We start from the raw sequence: 19,492 nt of genomic DNA on the forward strand, positions 1-19,492 counted from the left end.
TGTGTCTCGTGTTATACTTGTTGTTTTTCATAATTAGTAGGGCTTAATAAAGCAACGAAATCAGAATCAGTAGTTATATATTTGTCTGTTTTTACCAATGTTAATCATAGCGGCTTCTGAAGTCTGAACTCAAGTGATGGCGCCTCCTGCTGGCCTCAATCAGTAAGATTTGATTAGAACTTTTAAATTCACCCGTTGGCCAACTTGACCAATAAAAGCATGAACCCGTGAGATAAAGGCTTGAAAACTTAATGGGTATGTTAGATTAGAATAGAATAGAATAGAATTTATTATAATTTAAATGAACTTTATTGACCCCTGAGATAAATAGAATAGAATAGGACAGAATTGAATTGAATAAAATTGCATTGAATGTAAAATGAATTTAATAGAATTTAATAGAATTGAACGTGATTGACCCCTGAGATAAATAGAATAGAATAGAATAGAAAAGAATAGAATAGAAAATACTTTTATTGAACTTTATTGACCCCTGAGATAAATAGAATGGAATAGAATTGGATTGAACTGTATTGACCCCTGAGATAAATTCAATAGAATTGAATAGAATTGCATTGAAAAGAATAGAATAGAATATAATAGAATATACAACAAACATTCAAAAACGGCAAGGATAGAGTATAAATTAATTCTAAAAGAAAGAGATACAAAACAAGCTTGGTATGGTAAAGTGCATTATTCTTGTTTAAGTTTTGTTTGCCAGGAAAAAAACAAACAAAACAGAAACTACTTTTCTGTATCTCTATCATGATCAATATTGATCTAGATTTACCACATTTACATTACGATCGATCCATGTGTCAATCGCGTGCATCAGTGGCCATTGGTCAGTCTCGTTTCCGTGTCGGACCAATCACGCGTCCGAGGGGGAAAGCACGCGCCCCACCTTGTTTCGATCACGTGACCTGCACTCGGGGAAGATGGTGGAAGTTTCCTGTTCCTTGAACAGAAACCCCGACAGAAACCCAAACATCCCGTAGACACCGGGCTGGGATTGTAGCGCAGTGCGACCAGCGTCTCTTCAGATCCGGGTAAGCAGTCGAATACCTTGATCAGATCTTTATTTGTTTACGATCCACCGCTGCACTTTGGGGTTTCCCACCAGCCATGATGATGACACAAACTAGCTGCTAACATTAGCCGCAGCAGTGTCTAAAGGTGTCAACACAGCGCCCCAGCTCCACATTCAACACGTACTCCGCAACTTCAGCCAGGCTCAGCTCAAACTGCACATGACTTATTCAGATGTGGCCGGAGCTTTATTCTGCTTTCCCAATGTGTGACTCGCTGTCTGCTCCTGACTGGATTAAATTATGTAATCTTATACTCCCTGTTAGCTTAGCATTTCCCAAAAGGGTAGTTTAGCTGTTGATTCTTCACGGTTATTGACACTTGCATAGTAAATGTGGCATTATTTTAATGTTTGTTTTGGAACACGTTTAACTAATATCATTATAAGACTGTATCATTAAACTCATCACATTTGTCCTCGTCATATTTCGAAGGCTTTCCGTAAAGGAATGTTGTCCACTGCGTTCAGTGAGTTTGATCACGTGGTGCTCCTGTCAGATTGGTGCTATAATACAATTTACGTAACTGATAACACTGTGGCGACTACGTTCCTATATTTTTTGTAATATATTTTTTTGTTATTGTCAGTGTACATGACAGACAGTGCCGGTGTATTTGTTAGTGGATTGGAAATACGAGCAATAGTATTATCATAACAATTGGTCGTTCAGCTCCTCATTCAGAACATGTTTAAGTCAATCTCGAGTTGTTTAATACGGAGTAAAGACTGTCATCCCAAACAGACTGCCCATGTGAGTCTGCGATGAATATTTAACAGAGACCAAAGCTTCAGTGTGAGTGAAAGTTTACCCTGAGCTTCTGACTTCCCCCTGCCCTGCATCACAAGTGAGGGCCAGGCAAATATGCATTATTCAGTGTACAACAGATAGACTTGTCTCTGCAGTGTAATGATGCCCTTAATTTTGTGAATTTTGTGGTTCTGTCTTGCCTCAAATATTGGAGCACCTTTGCACGTCAAAAAGTCTTTAACTTAGATACTTTATATTGTTAGCATAGATTTCAAAATTTGAATCTATGAAAGAATGATTAGAGCCCCCAAAATGACCGACTCTCAGTAAAAATCATAATGTATTTCTAATTTAAATATTATTATAAAATTCTAAAAGAGACTCAAGTCCTCTCTACAAATACGTTCTTTATTGGCTAAAGATAGAGGTCGGCAGGTATTATTAAAGTATTTATAATATTGTGAATGTTGTTTTGGAGATCGAATGTTATGATAAAAAATGTTGCAAAAAATATATATTTTAAGTATGAAGTGAGTTCTCTGCTCTTTTTTGGTATTTTACAGTCCTTTCACCTTTGTCTGATACAGCTAATAAATGTAACACATTTCTGTTGGATTAACATACCTTATCAATAGCGTTATCGGTTTACAATTAACCGACCAATCATGACTTGTTCCCTATAGGCTAGGCAAGGCAAGTTTATTTGGAGAGCACATTTCATACACAAGGCAATTCAAAGTGCTTCACACAGCAGGAAAAATGCATTAAAATCACAAAGATATTACAGAAACAGAAATACAATAAAATGAACTAAATAAAAAACACCTAGCCAAATCCAAATTGATCGGACCACATTGGCAGGCATTCCAGACACTTCCCATATTTATTTGACATTGCAGCATGGCAGGTGTCTCCGGGATGGATACATCACTTTTAGATTGATTTGTTCCCATTCCTGCGCGCTTTCTGCAAACTACACACGTCTGTGCTGAGCGTATGTTTCTTTTACGACGACTCTCTCGTTGACGCCTTCACCTGATGTGTGCCGCTTTGTATCTTTACCGACGGACCTAATCTCGTCCACCCTTCCCTAGATTTAGCATTAGCTAAACTCGACCAAAGCTTTAGTGTTAAAACCTGGCTATTGGTCAGTGGGTCGGTGCGCCAGGCTCTTCCTGGGCTTTACAGAAGGCTTAGTGCCGACCGACAATCTAACCAGCGTGTGTTCTGACCCTCTTCCCAGGCACCTGCGATGAGCTGCGCTTGGACACCAGCGCAAGGGGCTATTGTGTCCAGCAAAATTATTTACATGTTCAAATGCAATCGTATCTAAATAGTAGTTTTAGAATTGTAGAGAATTTCTCTAAAGAAAGACCTTTTAATTTGAATAAATTTAAAAGGTGCTATTTTTAAGCTAAAATTTAAAGGTGTAGGGTACTACCTCAAAATAGTCCCAGATACATATTTTAGTATTTAAAATGTCAAAAATAAAAAATAAATAAAATAAAAAAAGGGTAACGTGTAAATAATTTAAGACATAAAAGAGAAGAATGCAAAGAAAAATCCTTTCAGTCATATGCACAGCTAAACAAAACTGTTTTTAGCTTAGATTTGAACATTGTCAGAGTAGAAGCCTGTCTCACATCTTCAGGAAGACTGTTCCAGATTTTTGCTGCATAAAACTGAAACGCAGATTCCCCATGTTTAGTCCTGACTCTGGCACCAGCAGGAGGCCGGTCCATGTTTAGTCCTGACTCTGGCACCAGCAGGAGGCCGGTCCATGTTTAGTCCTGACTCTGGCACCAGCAGGAGGCCGGCCCATGTTTAGTCCTGACTCTGGGCACCAGCAGGAGGCCGGTCCCTCAGGTCCTCAGAGTCCGAGATGGTTCATATGGCACTAACATGTCCAAGATGTACTTGGGTGTTAGGCCATGGACAGACTTGTACACAAGCAGAGCTGATTTAAAGTCTATTTTCTGAGCCACAGGAGCCAGTGCAGAGACCTGAGAACAGGACTAATGTGATCATACTTCCTGGTTCTAGTCAGGACCCGAGCAGCAGCGTTCTGGATGTACTGCAGCTGTTTTACAGCTCGTTTGGAGAGGCCAGTGAGCAGGCCGTTACAGTAGTCTAATCTACTGGAGACAAACGCATGGATAAGTCTCTCTAAATCTCTATAAAAAGTAATCTTAATCTTAATAATCTTGTTACTTGGACTAAACAGACTTGCATCACCAGTGGAAGGGACATTGAGAGAGTGGACTCTGTAAGTACCTGGGTGTTCATCTGAACCACAAATTGAACTGGACTCAGACGCACAGTACAGAAAGAGCCAGAATCGGCTGTAGCTCATTTCTTTTGGAGTGACAGGGCCACTCATGAAGACCTTCTACGACTCTGTGGTGGCATCAGCCCTCCTGTACGGTGTGGTCTGCTGGAGCAGCAGCATCACAGAGAGGGAGAGGAAGAAGCTGGACAAAGTCATCAAGAAGTCCAGCTCCGTCCTGGGCTGCGCTCTGGACTCGGTGCTAGTTTCACATCTATGCTGGACCATGAGTCTCACCCCCTGCAGGACACTCTGTCCTCTCTGGAGAGCAGCTTCAGTGACAGACTGATTCACCCTCGCTGTGTGAAGGAGACGTTTCACAGGTCTTTCCTTCCTGCTGCTGTCAGACTACAACAATCACTGTTAGTCCTGAACATGTGTAACTGTCAAACCCATGTGCAATACTGACATAATTATGTGCAATACTGTCATATTCATGTGCAATACTTTGACATAATGTAAATCATATTGGTGCAATATTCTGCTGTAAATAAGAGTGTTGCTATTGTTATTATTATTATTTTTTACTTTTTATTAAGAATATAAGTTTTTTTAATAAGTGTTTTTATAAGAGCTTTTCTATTATGAGTGTTTTTTAAAGTTTTTTATAAGTTATCTGTTCTTTGTTGTTTACTTATGTACCTACATTGTGTTGCAACAATGGAATTTCCCCATTGTGGGACAAATAAAGGGCTTATCTTATCTTAAACTGATTGTCATCAATAATACTTTTTTTTTTTGCTCTGACGTTGGTTGAATGACATAGAATGTAAACGATAAAAACTAATTTAACCATCAGTTCTGGCCTCTATTCGACTGGACGCTACACTCCCCTATTTAAATCTAACTTTTGAACTACGTCTGCTACTGACGCTCATTTGACTTCCGCTCATTGACTTCCACACATTCGATTCCTTTCCGCTTTGATCCCATGAGCTTTGAAGACAATGAAACATAAAAGCAGGGCCGTATTTGGTATTCGGCGCAATTGATGACAGTGCAGGGAGTGGAATTCTAAAAAAAGAGGCGTGATTATGCCAAAAATATATGAGGTGGAGTAAAGCAACTTGAGGGCGTGGTGTGGTGCATTCTGTGAATGGCCAGAATTTTTGCAACTAAAAAAACTAGTACACTATATGGACGAGATAATCATAATAAAATGGCATTGAAGGGCATTAATAACACAGATTACAAGTTATAGAACAACGAATACAATAAAAATCCTCCCACTCACGTAAACTTCACATTCACCCAAAATCCTTGTCATAGTCAGTGTGTAATAGTGTGTAATACTGGTCCAGCTTTGCGTAAAGGTGCGTAAAGTCCAATTCAGCAAGAAGTTTGATCGTTTATCAAGGGCTGCAAGAACAAGAACCAAGATGGTTGTTTCGCCTCTGGCATTCATACTGAAGCCCCCTGTGAGCCCCAACAACTGTTTCCACGCCGTTGCTATGGAGAGCATTATCACAGACAGCTGATAGACAGTTGATATCGTTTAACCCAGAGTTTCTCGAACAGTTTTTCTGGTGATCCACTTTCTCTAATATGTCAGATGTTCATCACAGACATTGCTTAATTGCTTAAGTTTTTTACTCTGGCCCTCAGAGGCAACCGTTGTTGTGATTTTGGGCATTACAAAAATAAGTTGAATTGAAGATGTGCAGGAAGCAGATAAACCAGCTCACATACACACAGAGACTGGAGAGAGGAGACAGTGGGGACTTTGCAGATGTGTTCTCTGTTAAATGCTTTGTGTTTTACTACAATCGGTCACATATTCACAGAGAAACGATACGGGTGAAGCGCGGACATGCAACAGAGCGGGAGAGAGGGGGAAAAGAGCGAGCACGCATGCGTGGCACTATGGCTGGTCTTGTCACTCAAAAAAGACTTTCAGCATTACAGTTATGAGAATAAGAAGGTGTTTTACGTGTAAGTTTCACCACCAATGGTTCAGCCAATCAGAGCCTAGTTGACGACAGCTCTGCCGAATTAAATAAAGAAACAATGTCCCGAGGTTGCATTTCAATATTTGATTTTGGGAACAAATTGAAAAACATAAAATTAAACATGTGTATGGAATCAAATAAGTATATGAACTTGCACCATCCCACTCCAGCCTCCAGCGGCCAAGTCCCGCCTCTTTACACTAGCGTTAAGGTCGGGAAGGTAGAAAAAGAGCGCCCCGGCCCCTCACAAAGGCTGACGTTAACGCTACCTCGGGGGGTAAAATACGGCCCGCAGTGGTACGAATGAGTCAGCGCCGCACAGAAAGCAGTGTGTGTGTGACGTTGTGGACCCACTGTAAAAAAAGTGATGAGAAGTAACGCGAGTCCGTCTTCTCCTTGAAATTGGGCCTGGATACTTTTTGTAATCTCTCTTCCAGCTGTCTTCCACCATATAAACTAGTAGATGCTTGCCCCATTTCTTTATTTTCAAATAAATCATATATTATGTACTTTGTTTTACAGATTAGTACTCCAGCCCTATGTCATGGCCGGGGGAACCACCAGACCACCAGGGACATCCAATGGCTACCCTCTGAAAGCACAACTACAAATCATTGGTAACAAAGCAACACCTTGTTATAGCCATTCAATTCATAAGTCAGTATAGGGTCATTAGTCATTTTCTTATGCATCTTTCAGTGTTGTCAGCTAAACTAAAGGAAAACAAGAAGAACTGGTTTGGGCCCAGTCCGTACGTGGAGGTGACGGTGGATGGACAGTCTAAGAAGACGGAGAAATGCACCAACACGCACAGCCCCAAATGGAAGCACCCACTCACTGTGTAAGTTCGATACTGCCAACACGTGCTGCGGTGGTCGAGTGGATAGTGGTTTGTTACAATGCCCTTCCGACAGTCTCATCCTCATTTCACCTTGTCCTGTCCCGTTATGTTAGTTATGTTTACGTGACCGCACAACATGTCCCTATAGTTAAAAACTGAACTGGAGTGCAGGTCATACATTTGCAGCTTAACTGTCAGATCGCAGAGTGTTGACCTGGTTTATGGGTCGTATCTCTGTAATGACTGGTCCTATCCAGATTAAACAAAAACTGTCAGCGTAAATAAATATTGGTGAAAAATGTTTTCACTATAGCCACAGCCATAATGCCATTATTCAACTCCAAAGGCATGGTTGGTTAAGAATGGTTTCTAATTTGAACATATCTTTCAAAAACGGATATATGGTACATAAGCTCTTGCCCACCAACTGACATTATGACATAATCCAATTTCAGAACATGAACACAGCTTATAATGCATTAGTCTTGATCACGCTTTCCCAGATCACTGTCGCTCCACAATGGGTTTTTCATTCATTTATTCCATATTCATGGGTGCGAAATGCGAACTCATCCAAATTTTCTATTCTGTTTAATTGGTTTTATTAAAGTGTTTTCCACTGAACCTGAACTTCCTGATCAGTACTATTGGAAAGTAACCTGAAACCTGTGTAGCAGGATAGGCATGTTGTTAAAGGGTTTTCTTTCACTTTTCTTTTAGAAGAGCAGTCACTGCGCCTGACCTCTCACTGATGAAACATGATGAGTTTCCCCTTAAATACATTGAACTAAAAAGGACATATATTAACCCTTTGTTTGAATAAGTATAAGATGAGTTGCAGTTGTAGTTGCAGATTTTTTCCCATTATGTTCAGCCCTGCTAATCCTATGCTGCTCATCCATATGTACCGTCTGTCACTTGTATTCTCACTCGATCACACTGACACTGCTATTACTTCAGAGCATCTTCTCTTAGACAAAGGCTTTGACAGCCACTGAAATTATAGCCTTGTTCCCTGAAACTTGTAATCAAAGATGGACACACTGTGATAATGCTATTTGCTGTCCACAAGTTGAGTGCTATGCAAACACTATTATGGTGTTTGGTGTAGTCTAAAGCAAACGGCATAACCAAGACTGTTTTCTTTTGGTCAACCCCTAATGCATGCCGTGTTATCTAACAGTTCTGAAATTCTCATGTGTCCTTTCTTTTTTTTTTTCTGTATCACAACAACAGATTGAAACTCTCAAGTCTCGCTGAAATGATCATGAATTAATTATGACAAAATCATTCCATGCTGTCAGAAAGACTAAGAGGGGAACCAAAGTTTAATTCTGCGTTTCTAGACGGCCCTCTTTTGGTGTTGCCTTTGTTCAAGCTAACTATTCAGCAGCACCACATGTTGTGTGCGTAATTACCCTTAAAAGACATTCTCAAGTTATTCCAGTCCCCTCTGATTCTCTCAACGGCCCACACTGTCCTCTCCAATCAGCGTTATTCCCCCTTGGTCAATGTGGACATCTCTACACATGCCATTTCAACTGTGGAGTTTGGAGATATATCAAGTAATAGATAATATCGCAAAATTATTCTAGTGATAATTAGAATATTGAGTACATTATCTATAAGGTGATCTGCACTTTTGTGGTTCATGTTGTGGTCATTCCTGTTTTGCTAATTGTTTTTATTGGCATGTTTCAACCCATTTGCTAGTAAGTATCATCTCTATATCACCATTGTGCAAATTGAAAAAGATAATAACATGAATATATGTCCATATTGCCCACAAATTGCCCAAACATTATATGCATATTTTAAGGACTGACTTCAGGTAGAATGATTTTTGATTCCTGAACATCATTTTCTCACATTTGCTGCATGTGTGTAAAGTATGTGTAATTCTAACCGCTTGTACACACTGGCCTTCTAAAAATAGCTGTGATCTATAGTTTCTGCTGCACCCAGGGGGACACTCATCTCATTATATAAGCAGTGTTTACTATTGGACGTAATGGGAGAACACACATGCCTGCTGTCCCTAAATAGCTTTAGATCCACATTTAGTTCAAATTCCCGTTTGAGTCATCGCCTCCATTTGTTGGTGTAGAAAGTTTATTCCTTTGGAGCTCTACATTCAGTCATGGTGTGTTGACAATATGTACATTCCGCTGCTGAATCCCTCATCCATGCCTTCATCTCCTCCCGCCTCGACTACTGCAACTCCCTCCTCACTGGCATCTCCTCCCATTCCCTCCATAGACTCCAAATGGTCCAAAACTCCGCTGCCCGCCTCCTCACCCACACCCGGTCCCGTGATCACATCACTCCCGTTCTCCGCTCTCTCCATTGGCTCCCCATCAAGCAGCGCATAAACTTTAAAATACTCCTCCTCACCTTCAAAGCTCTTCACCACCTTGCCCCCCCCCTACCTGTCTGACCTCCTCATCCCCCACCGCCCCTCCCGAGCTCTCCGATCCTCCTCCTCTCTCACCCTGGCTGCACCAACATCCCGACTCAAAACTTTTGGCGACAGAGCATTCTCCCGAACAGCACCCCGACTCTGGAACTCCCTCCCCCAACCTGTCCGCCACTCTCCCTCACTCACAACATTCAAATCCCGCCTAAAAACATACCTCTTCACCCAAGCCTATGACCTCCCTACCCCTAGCCTCCTTTACCCCATTGCCTACTCTTCTACCCCCTGTTACATCCCCATCTTTTTCTCTCTACTTCTTCTGTCTTGTTCATTTTATCTGTATATTAATGTGTATTGTACGTGTTGTCCCCCCCTGTCTGTAAATACCCCCCCCTTTTTTATTATGTTCAGCGTCTTTGGGTCACTGAAAAGCGCTATATAAATAAAAGTTATTATTATTATTATTATTATTATTATTATTATTATTATTACATTTGATTGAACCTTTGAATAGATCATGTGATGAGACTGACAAGTGTATGTTTTGTTGGACAGGATTGTGACCCCATTCAGCAAATTGGTCTTCCGCGTATGGAGTCACCAGACCCTGAAGTCAGACGTGTTACTGGGCATGGCCACACTGGACGTCAGTGAAACCCTCAAGAAGAATGACATGAAAAGTGAGTGTGGAGAAGCATTAGAAGAGCTTTATTGAATAAGTATATATTTTGGTGCTCAGACCTCGGCTGTGGGCAGAGCATGATCTTGAGGAGCGTCACGATGTGTCTCATAATGATGACGTGTGTTTCCGCAGTCACGGAGGTGGTGCAGACGTTACAGCTGTGCACAGACCAGGAGCAGACTGATGTGGTGGGAGACCTGTCCGTTTGTCTGGACGGAATGACTGTCGACCCGGAGATGTTCGCCAACGCAGAAGCTGCTCAACACAGTCCGTTCAACACTTTCTATTCGACATTTTCTAAATGACTGCAGGATATTTTCTAATTATGAAAAACAGCTGAAAAGTATGAGCTTTTCATACTTAGTTTGAGCTTTTTATACTTTTATGTGTAGAGTAAATAGATAAATAAATTGAAATATAAGGCTCAGTGTTTATGTTGAGCATCTTTATTTGCACTTGATGGAAAAAAGAGATGTAGATACATTTATTTAAAATAATAATTAATATATCTATGGCTGTAGATAATAATCGGTCATCTAGAAATGGGCTTATTGAGATTATCATATAAGGTTTATTATGGTAAACAATAGTGTGTGCGTGCGTGCGTGCGTGCGCGTGTGTGTGCACGCAAACGCACACACACATCGCATTGTGTGTTAAATTAGTTATATTTTTTGTTTTCCTTAAAAGATCTTTATAAATGTTAGTTTAGTTTTGAGATTGAGTTTGTAAACTTACTTTACTTGTGACCTAATGGCATATATTAATTTATTTTATTCAGGTACAACAAACGGGGAGTCAAATCAACCGAATGGAGATCCTGTCATACGGTTTTTTTCTTGTTATATTTTTTGTTATGTCATTAAATTTCATGTCTTTTACTTTTGTAGTATTCATTTCTCTGCTCCTCTGCTCCTCTAGACGTAGTCGGGACAACTCTCCATCTGTAGACGGTTTAGAGCACAGGTCTGCTTCACCGGGAGGAAGGAGGCTGACCAACAGCACAGGTTCTCCCTCGCCAAGTACTAGACCACTGAGACCCCCCAGGCCTTCCAGACCTCCCCCTCCTACGCCTCGAAGACCTACATCATCACCAGGTATGTTGAAGCCCTTTAGAATGCAGTTATCATCATTTAGTGGCCACATGTGCGTACCTGGAATCTTGTTTTAATAAATTGCCTTTTCAGCATTATCTTCTAACGGCCCCTCGTCTGCTGAGAGCAGTAATGGTCAGTCTGGCTCTGATACTCCGGTTCGAACTCCAGCCTCTGCCGGGTCCACAGCGCCAGAGTCCAGTCCATCCCCTGCTCCAGAGAGGACCTCCACTGCCGCCTCCTCCACTCCAGGTTCTACAGCCCCCCGACCGCCCACCAGCACCGTCACCCCCGCAGTTAATCCAAGAGTACCTGCCATCAACACCGGACCACTCCCTCCGGGGTAAATGTTCACTCAAGAAGGTTATTGTTAGAGGAGGCTTTTATGATCTCCTGACACAGTGATAAAGCAGTTTAACCATTCAAACTGGAGCGAATTGTTTCAGTCTTCAACCGTAGCTTTCTGTAATGAGTTGTGTGCAAGCTCCTTTATGATGGTTATATTCTCGAGTAAAAGGGAGCTTCAAATAAATGTTCATGAACAGCTATTGTCTAAATAAGCACATTGTATTCTGCCTGATCATAACATGGTCTTTTTCTGTTTAAGATGGGAACAGAGGATGGATCAGAATGGTAGGGTTTATTTTGTCGATCATGTGGAGAAGAGAACTTCGTGGGAACGCCCTGAACCGCTGCCACCTGGGTAAAAATCTTTTCAACTTCCGTTCTTAAAGACTTTGTTGGAAGTATCTAATCTCTGTCTGTCTTTCTTGGGTTTGTGCCTAACGATTGTGGACTCATCAACATTTCTCTGGTATCTTTTGTGAAGCTGGGAGCGCAGACTGGACCCCATGGGCCGAGTGTACTTTGTGGATCACATATCCAGAACCACTACATGGCAAAGGCCCACTATGGAGACCGTGCGCAACTATGAGCAGTGGCAGCAGCAGCGCAGCCAGCTGCAGGGAGCCATGCAGCAGTTTAACCAAAGGTTCATGCTCGGGGTAAGACACTCACGTCTTTCTGCACACATTGGGCTTGTTCTTATGTAAAGCTGAGCATGTTCTCTGCTCCAGACACAAGATCCAGCCTCTCAGGAGTTTGATCCTCTTGGTCCTCTGCCACCTGGATGGGGTATGTTCTCTCCAAATTATTCCCTCTTTCTCTGTATTCGACCCTTGCGCCACAGTGTACATTACCATTGCCACTAACATTCCACTGTACTTCTGTCTACTCTTAAAGGTGCCATAACATGCTTTTTTTCACGTTTTGTAGTCTATCCTAAGTGTATAATTGATAATAATAAGGGTTGTGCAACACCCTTAACATAATAGTTAAGAAATATCACCCAGACCTTGGACCCCCTCACCAACCCGGAAATGCAGACGGCTTGGTTTGATATTCGCCCCCACCCTTGTGAAGAGCGATCTGGCTCTCCCCCGCCCAACCCGTGACGTAGTCTCAGAGCGCATGTGTGCCCCGCCCAACCCGTGACGTAGTCTCAGAACGCATGTGTGCCCCGCCCACCCGTGACGTAGCCCCACAGCTGTCTGCTCCGCGCTGCGCCGCTCCAGCCGCGCGAATGAGTGAGAAACGATAGAACTTCAGATCAACATTACTTTGAGCCGAAATAAATCTGGTGTTTATTCTACAGCGTGCGCAGAACAGATATATATATATATATATAAGTCTTATGTCCATCGCGCTCTTATTTCCTGGTTTTTCGGTATCGAATAGAACTTCTCTCCGTTTATTTTCCCGCAGCTGCCACATCAACCTTCACCATTGTGATAATAGTAAAGAGTGCGATATCATTAATGAAATTTTGGGCCTCTTTGAGCCGTGTTTCGTCGTAAATCGAAGCAGAAAAACTCCGTAATGGGCTTGTGGGGAGACAGCAGCGCGGAGCCGGGGGGAAGAGGGCGGCAGGCGGGAGGCGGGAGGGGGAGGGGGAGGGGGGGTGGAGAGGGGGGTTAATGACGCGTGCTTGCCCTTATGACGCGGTCTTGCCCCACCGCCCGTCAGTTTGGAGATTCGAGGAAAGGAGATAGTCTGTAATATAGCTAAACACTGCGGGAATCAATCAAAAAAACACTCTGGGTACATATATGAAGCACAAATAGTAATGTAAGAAGGTTAAAAGCTCTGAAAAGTCGATTTTGCATGTTATGGGACCTTTAAGACTTAAGAAACATGTTCATTGCTTCTAAATGAGTTAACATACCACATGTTACTTTTACAACCCTGTAAGCCTGGTTGTAATATTATTTTTTAATTTGACTTAAAATAATGAAGCCTTAGCAAAGAGATATTTTCCTATCTGATGTTTCTGCGTTCCACTTGTTTTCTAGAAAAGAGAACAGACTCCAATGGCAGAGTGTATTTTGTTCATCATCCTACTCGCTCCACACAATGGGAGGATCCTCGAACTCAGGGGTTAGTGAAATATTAGTTTACTCAACCCTCCATCCATCCTCAAACGAAGTCACACTTACTGAATAATAATTGTGTTTTTGTTGTTAGGTTGTTGAATGAGAAGCCGCTTCCGGAGGGGTGGGAGATGAGATTCACTGTAGATGGTATTCCATACTTTGTGGACCACAACAGAAGAACAACCACCTACATTGATCCACGAACTGGAAAGTCTTCACTGTATGTACTTCACTCTTTACTTTATGTGATCGTAGCTGGTCATGTTTGTTTGCACGAAGTAACTTAACCGTAACCTGCAGTGAGTCACTGCGAGTTCCTTTTCTGTTACTGGACTGCCTGACGTTGTAAACCATTATGACTAATGTACAAGTCATTTGCATAATAGTAGGAAAATACAATATGAATGATGTATTTGTTTAGTACGCCTGTCCTTTTTATAGTGTAATTCTTGAAATATTACCTCATTTATTACCTAAAATGTTACTTGTACATTGTAAATGGACTCAAAAATTACTATGAGGATAATGATGGGTATATGAAAGTACAATTGTTCATCGAAAAAGTTAAAGTAACTTAATGTGCTTTTTATTCACACAATATATATATATATACTTATGTAGCTTTTATATGTCAACAGTGAAAATGGACCTCAGATCACATATGTCAGAGACTTCAAAGCCAAAGTGCAGTGCTTCAGAGCCTGGTGCCAGGTATGTGTTACTCAACATAATATTATATGAATGAATTCTTCTGCTTCTATGAACAAACTAAACCGTTTGGTTTCTCTGTTTTCCCACTCTGATCATCTAATTTACTACTTTCTCTTTGTAGCAACTGTCAATGTCTCAACACATAAAAATCACTGTGAGCAGAAAAACATTGTTTGAGGATTCCTTCCAGCAGGTAATTACAATCGCTTTCCCTTTTACACTTTTGTGAATTCATTGTACATCCGAGTATAATAAAAGTTCAATTCCCCTCTAGATAATGAGCTTCAACTCTCAGGATCTGCGGAGAAGACTGTGGATCATCTTTCCTGGTGAAGAAGGCCTCGACTATGGAGGAGTCGCCAGGCAAGCACATTTTCAAATCAATGTTTAAACTGTGGTACTAAAAAAATGACATAATAATGATGTGTTTTTCCTCAGGGAGTGGTTCTTCCTTCTGTCCCACGAGGTGCTGAACCCCATGTACTGCCTGTTTGAATACGCTGGCAAAGAAAACTACTGTCTTCAGATCAACCCTGCTTCCTACATCAACCCTGACCACCTCAAGTACTTCAAATTCATTGGACGCTTTATTGCTATGGTTTGTACTGTTATTTTACCATGATTACATTTAAAAACGACAACTATTTCACTTTTTCTTTTGTGTGTTTGTTCTCTAGGCTCTTTTCCATGGAAAGTTCATTGATACTGGTTTCTCGCTGCCTTTTTACAAACGCATCCTGAACAAGCCTTTGACACTCAAAGACTTAGAGTCCATAGATCCTGAGTTCTACAACTCTCTAATATGGATCAAGTGAGTGAGCCTTCCACAAAACGGCCCACTTGTCTTCCGTTTAGTCTTTTCTTCCCCCACAGAAATCCCATTAAATGTATTGATTTTTGTCGTCTGCTCTTTATCAGGGACAACGACATCGAGGAGTGCGGCCTGGAGATGTTCTTCTCTGTTGACAAAGAGATTCTTGGAGAGATCACGACTCATGAACTCAAATCTGGAGGAGGAGACATCCTAGTCACAGAGGAAAACAAAGAGGAATATGTCAGGTGTTTGTTTTTTTACATCTTTAGTCATGTTTTAAAGTGTCTACGTGTCGAGTGTGCTAATATTGCAGTGACTTTACAGACCATGTTCTTGTAAATCATCCGTGAATGTGTTTGGTCTCGTCACAGGTTGGTGGCGGAGTGGAGGATGTCCAGAGGCGTGGAGGAGCAGACCCAGTCATTCTTCGAAGGTTTCAACGAGGTCCTCCCGCAGCAGTACCTCCAGTATTTTGATGCCAAAGAGCTGGAGGTACGGCCGACGAAAGATGCGATTGAGATTCTGTTCTGAAAGATGCGATTGAGATTCTGTTCTGAAAGATGTCTCACTAAATATGCTTCCACTTTGCGTAGGTAATGCTGTGTGGGATGCAGGAGATCGATCTGGGAGACTGGCAGAGGAACACGATCTACAGACATTACGCCCGCAGCAGCAAACAGATCGTCTGGTTCTGGCAGGTCAGGCAGCAATCGCAGTTTTATTTAATTATACGTAACTATGGCGCTGTGTCTCGTACTTTTTACTGTGACTTGTTCTGTGTTGTGACTGAATATACCAATAATAATGGACGATAAATAATAAACCATTACACTGTTTTTATTTGTAGTTTATGAAAGAGATGGACAATGAGAAGAGAATGAGGCTTCTTCAGTTTGTGACTGGAACTTGTCGCCTGCCTGTGGGAGGGTTCGCTGACCTCATGGGTAACTTCTGCTACTGATTGACTTCTGTTTTTAATAATGTTGCTTGGTGACTAATTGCTTGTTTTGGGTTTTTTTTTTCTAGGGAGTAATGGTCCTCAGAAATTCTGTATTGAAAAGGTTGGAAAAGAGAACTGGCTTCCCAGGAGTCACACGTGGTGAGTGATCTCAACCCATTTTGTGTTAGTTTGGTAATGTTCATTTTGTCTTCAAACTTGGCAGATATGTAACTTTTCCCTTTAGCAGACATTTTATAAGGGATTCTAATTATCTTGACATGTTTTGATAAATGTCAAGCTTAAAAGTGACTTGGTCTTGGTGACATGTCACTTGTTTTGGATGTTGTTATTTTTTTTTCTTTTATACATTATAATTGTAAACTCTATAATAACAACTACAACAGCTTGTCAGATATGAGATGCTTTTGGCATTACATCAGCACAAATCCCTAGTCTGTTATACTCTTCCTGCCAAGTTAGAGACATCAATCCTGTTGTTTACTTACCTAGTTTTTCCATCTAATATCATTTTAACGATTGGGTGTTTTATGTGTATAAATTGCCAAAATTGCACATATTTGGGACAAATAAATCTGAAGAATTAATAGAGCCATGTTTAAGTTTCTTCCTTCATTTTGTTCACATATTATACAAAAACATTTACAGAGGGCATATTGGACATCTTATTTAGTATTTCAATAAACTAGATCTGATTGAAAATGTTTGTTAAAATGCATTAATTGTCCGGAGTTTAAACTTTGGCTCCATCAGGAATTAAATATCAACAAATCCTTCAGTACAATCTGTCAAAATCTTGTAACGTTCGGTGCGTGTAAATGCTCCATGTCTTATGTCTCCAAGTTACAATAAAATAGAAAATGTGTTTCTAGTGCCGTCTTTGAAATTGTTCGCCCTTGTCTCCTGTAGCTTCAACAGACTGGACCTGCCTCCGTACAAGAGTTTCGAGCAGCTCAAGGAGAAGCTGTTGTTCGCCATTGAGGAGACGGAAGGTTTCGGACAAGAGTAAACTGCGAGGCCTAAACTGGTGTTTAAATCAGGGATTGTCTCGTGTGGGACAACAGCGAGTCCAGCGGCTGTTGAACTGTGGTCTTTACCCTTACGCACTGTGCTTCAGCGGGCCTCCAGTGCCTGAATGGTACCAGAAAATACTTTTATTATTGAAACCAAAAACACAGAAGATTCTCCCGTCTCTCCGAACGAGCACCAAAATATGCATGAGACCCAAACCTCACCCTCAAATCTCACTTAGCTAATAATGCATACTAATGAATTTTCAGGCAAAATACAGTTGCGCTTTATTAATGAGGATTTTAATTTTACACCAACTTTTGGTTGTAAGCTTTATTTCCCAGAAAGATGTTGAATTGACAGTATGAACGAGCATGAATGATGAACTGCTAACTACAAGATCGATGTCCAAATCCAACTCCCCCAATGTGCTGCATCTGTGGTACTTTGTGCGAGTACTTTGGTGTGTTATAACTGCCACGTCACTCTCACCAAAATGTGAATACAGATATGGCCAAGAAGACTAAACTCAATATTCGCTGAAGGTCCCAGTTTTCTGTTTTCAACGTTAAACCAATGAAAAGAAAATCTCCTTTGTGTTTGTAACTTCTGCCATTTTTTTTTTAACCAAATGAACTCTTTAGATCTGGTCAAAGACATCGTCCTTAACATTGCTCCAGTGTGCTGCTCAGAAATGTAAATGACACTAATCTAATCCTCTACACTTCACACAAAAAATGACTTAATCATTTTGGTGCTTGACATGAACGGGAGACAATAGCATAACAGATGAATGGAGGAAGGGTCCTGTGTTCCTGGTTCGATAGTATTTAATCTGTGAATCACATCTTGATTGTGAAAAAGTGTTGTAAGCTTCACTTATTTATAGACTTAAACTGACCCTAGTTTTATAGGGACAGAGTTGTGCGCCGATACTGATTTCTAGGATTGGGAATATGGTTTGGGAGAATAGTGTATTTTAATATTCATCTCACCTTAATGAAGTGATGTTGTTTGAAAACTAATCATGGAAGACAATTGAAAAGCGGAAGACGTGTAAATGTTCACACAAGGATCATGAAAACGAACGGGGTTAGTATTGAAAGTGTGAGTCGTCTGCTCGTTTTGCCAAATGGAAAGTCGGGTAAATAAGTTGCAATACCATCTGAATAATAAATAAATAAATATGCAATCATAAGAGAATTGGCCTCATTACTTAACACTCAACATTAGCGGACTTGTCCATAGAACCAAGTTATTTTTGCAGTTCATATGAAATTTGGGCCTGAGCTCAATAAACTTTCTTTCTGAAGAAAATTGATGTCAATGTATTAAGTAGGGCTGTAGAATCATGTACCAAAATATAGTCTAAATACAACAGTCTTGTGCCATTCCAGTCTATTTACAGATGATGTTGTAACCTGTGGTAGCTTTGTGGGGCCATCACTCATGGTCTATGATGACATGGAGCAAAATCAAGCCCAAGTATTCATCTGGAGGTGTTATTTATTGTATTATAAGGTTAACCAGCCTTAAACTGATGTCAGGAGTTGACTTTTTCATGATCCTTGAGTGAAAAGATGGTTTGTTGTGTTTATATGAAACTCCAGCAGTGTGGACAACTTAAAAAGAAAACCTGTTTGTTGATGTGACATTAAAAACAACCGGCTCATTAAAGAAAACCTAATGAATGTACCACTGTTATAGACTAATGCCTACATTTTCACTTCTGTGTTGTATTGATCTTAAACTGGGTCGATCTTCAAATCCCAGGGACATAGTTATTAAGCAATTCTGTAAATAGGATTTTTTGATTTTTCCAAACCACTGTCACTCTCCTGTACATGAAACACTGTAAATGGTGTCAATAACAGATTTTCTTTTGTAAAAAAAAAGTTTTAATAAGAGGTTTATGATGACTATTTTTTCTTTTCCCTGTTCATTTCACAGATGTGTTCAATATAAAATGTCACATAAATATATTAAGTGAATACTTCTGAATACTTGATTACTGTCATGGGTTTATTCATTGCATTTTGGTAGAATTTGATACACATAACCGAACCCATATCACTTTTTAATGAAATAATTATGAATAATTAAGATAAGATAAGATAAGATAATCCTTTGTTGTCCCACATGGGGAAATTCCATTGATGCAACGCAGGTAGATACAGAGGTAGATACAGAAGAAAAGAACAAATAACTTATAGGAAGTTTGAAAAACACTCTCAGTAGAAGATCTCTTATAAAAATCTCAGGATGTCCGCCGGGATAACGTGACGATCTCCGGGTAAGACGACTGTTCTCCGCAGTCTCATGAGTTCCTCCTTTGTGTAAACGCGGTACGGCGCCGGCCGGGGGGGCGCAGGGGGGCCGGGGGGGCTCGGAGCCAGGGCACATCGCGATGACACGAA

General features: G+C 40.8%; 1 protein-coding gene across 2 annotated transcripts; it reads left to right on the plus strand.

Annotated features, from left to right (window-relative positions):
• The first annotated feature begins 891 nt into the window (after nt 1-891).
• On the plus strand, nt 892-19,068 carry itchb (itchy E3 ubiquitin protein ligase b). Of its 2 annotated transcripts, none has more exons than XM_072449554.1 (24): nt 892-1,052; nt 6,639-6,733; nt 6,816-6,957; nt 9,929-10,053; nt 10,188-10,322; nt 10,837-10,885; nt 10,977-11,152; nt 11,243-11,492; nt 11,757-11,852; nt 11,979-12,153; nt 12,226-12,283; nt 13,501-13,585; nt 13,673-13,801; nt 14,220-14,292; nt 14,414-14,485; nt 14,567-14,655; nt 14,731-14,890; nt 14,970-15,103; nt 15,211-15,351; nt 15,478-15,598; nt 15,700-15,804; nt 15,954-16,050; nt 16,133-16,205; nt 16,974-19,068. In XM_072449554.1, exons 2-24 carry the CDS (start codon nt 6,661-6,663, stop codon nt 17,071-17,073), a joined length of 2,658 nt encoding a protein of 885 aa, XP_072305655.1. In that variant the 5' UTR covers nt 892-1,052; nt 6,639-6,660; the 3' UTR covers nt 17,074-19,068. The 2 variants fall into 2 exon arrangements, with proteins under 2 accessions (XP_072305655.1, XP_072305656.1); XM_072449555.1 differs by having other exon boundaries at nt 11,991-12,153.
• The last annotated feature ends 424 nt before the right edge of the window (nt 19,069-19,492 follow it).

The sequence above is a fragment of the Eucyclogobius newberryi genome, unplaced genomic scaffold, assembly GCF_026437365.1.
Source record: "Eucyclogobius newberryi isolate DKJ021-1_F unplaced genomic scaffold, fEucNew1.0.hap1 SCAF_17, whole genome shotgun sequence".
Lineage (NCBI taxonomy): Eukaryota > Metazoa > Chordata > Actinopteri > Gobiiformes > Gobiidae > Eucyclogobius > Eucyclogobius newberryi.

Bases quoted from the DNA above. Each gene is read 5' to 3' on its own strand.
- itchb (XM_072449554.1), top strand. From the start codon at position 6,661: ATGGCCGGGGGAACCACCAGACCACCAGGGACATCCAATGGCTACCCT. The intron at 10,886-10,976 runs GTTTTTTTCTTG...CTGCTCCTCTAG, and splicing joins AATGGAGATCCTGTCATACG to ACGTAGTCGGGACAACTCTC. The intron at 14,656-14,730 runs GCAAGCACATTT...GTTTTTCCTCAG, and splicing joins GACTATGGAGGAGTCGCCAG to GGAGTGGTTCTTCCTTCTGT.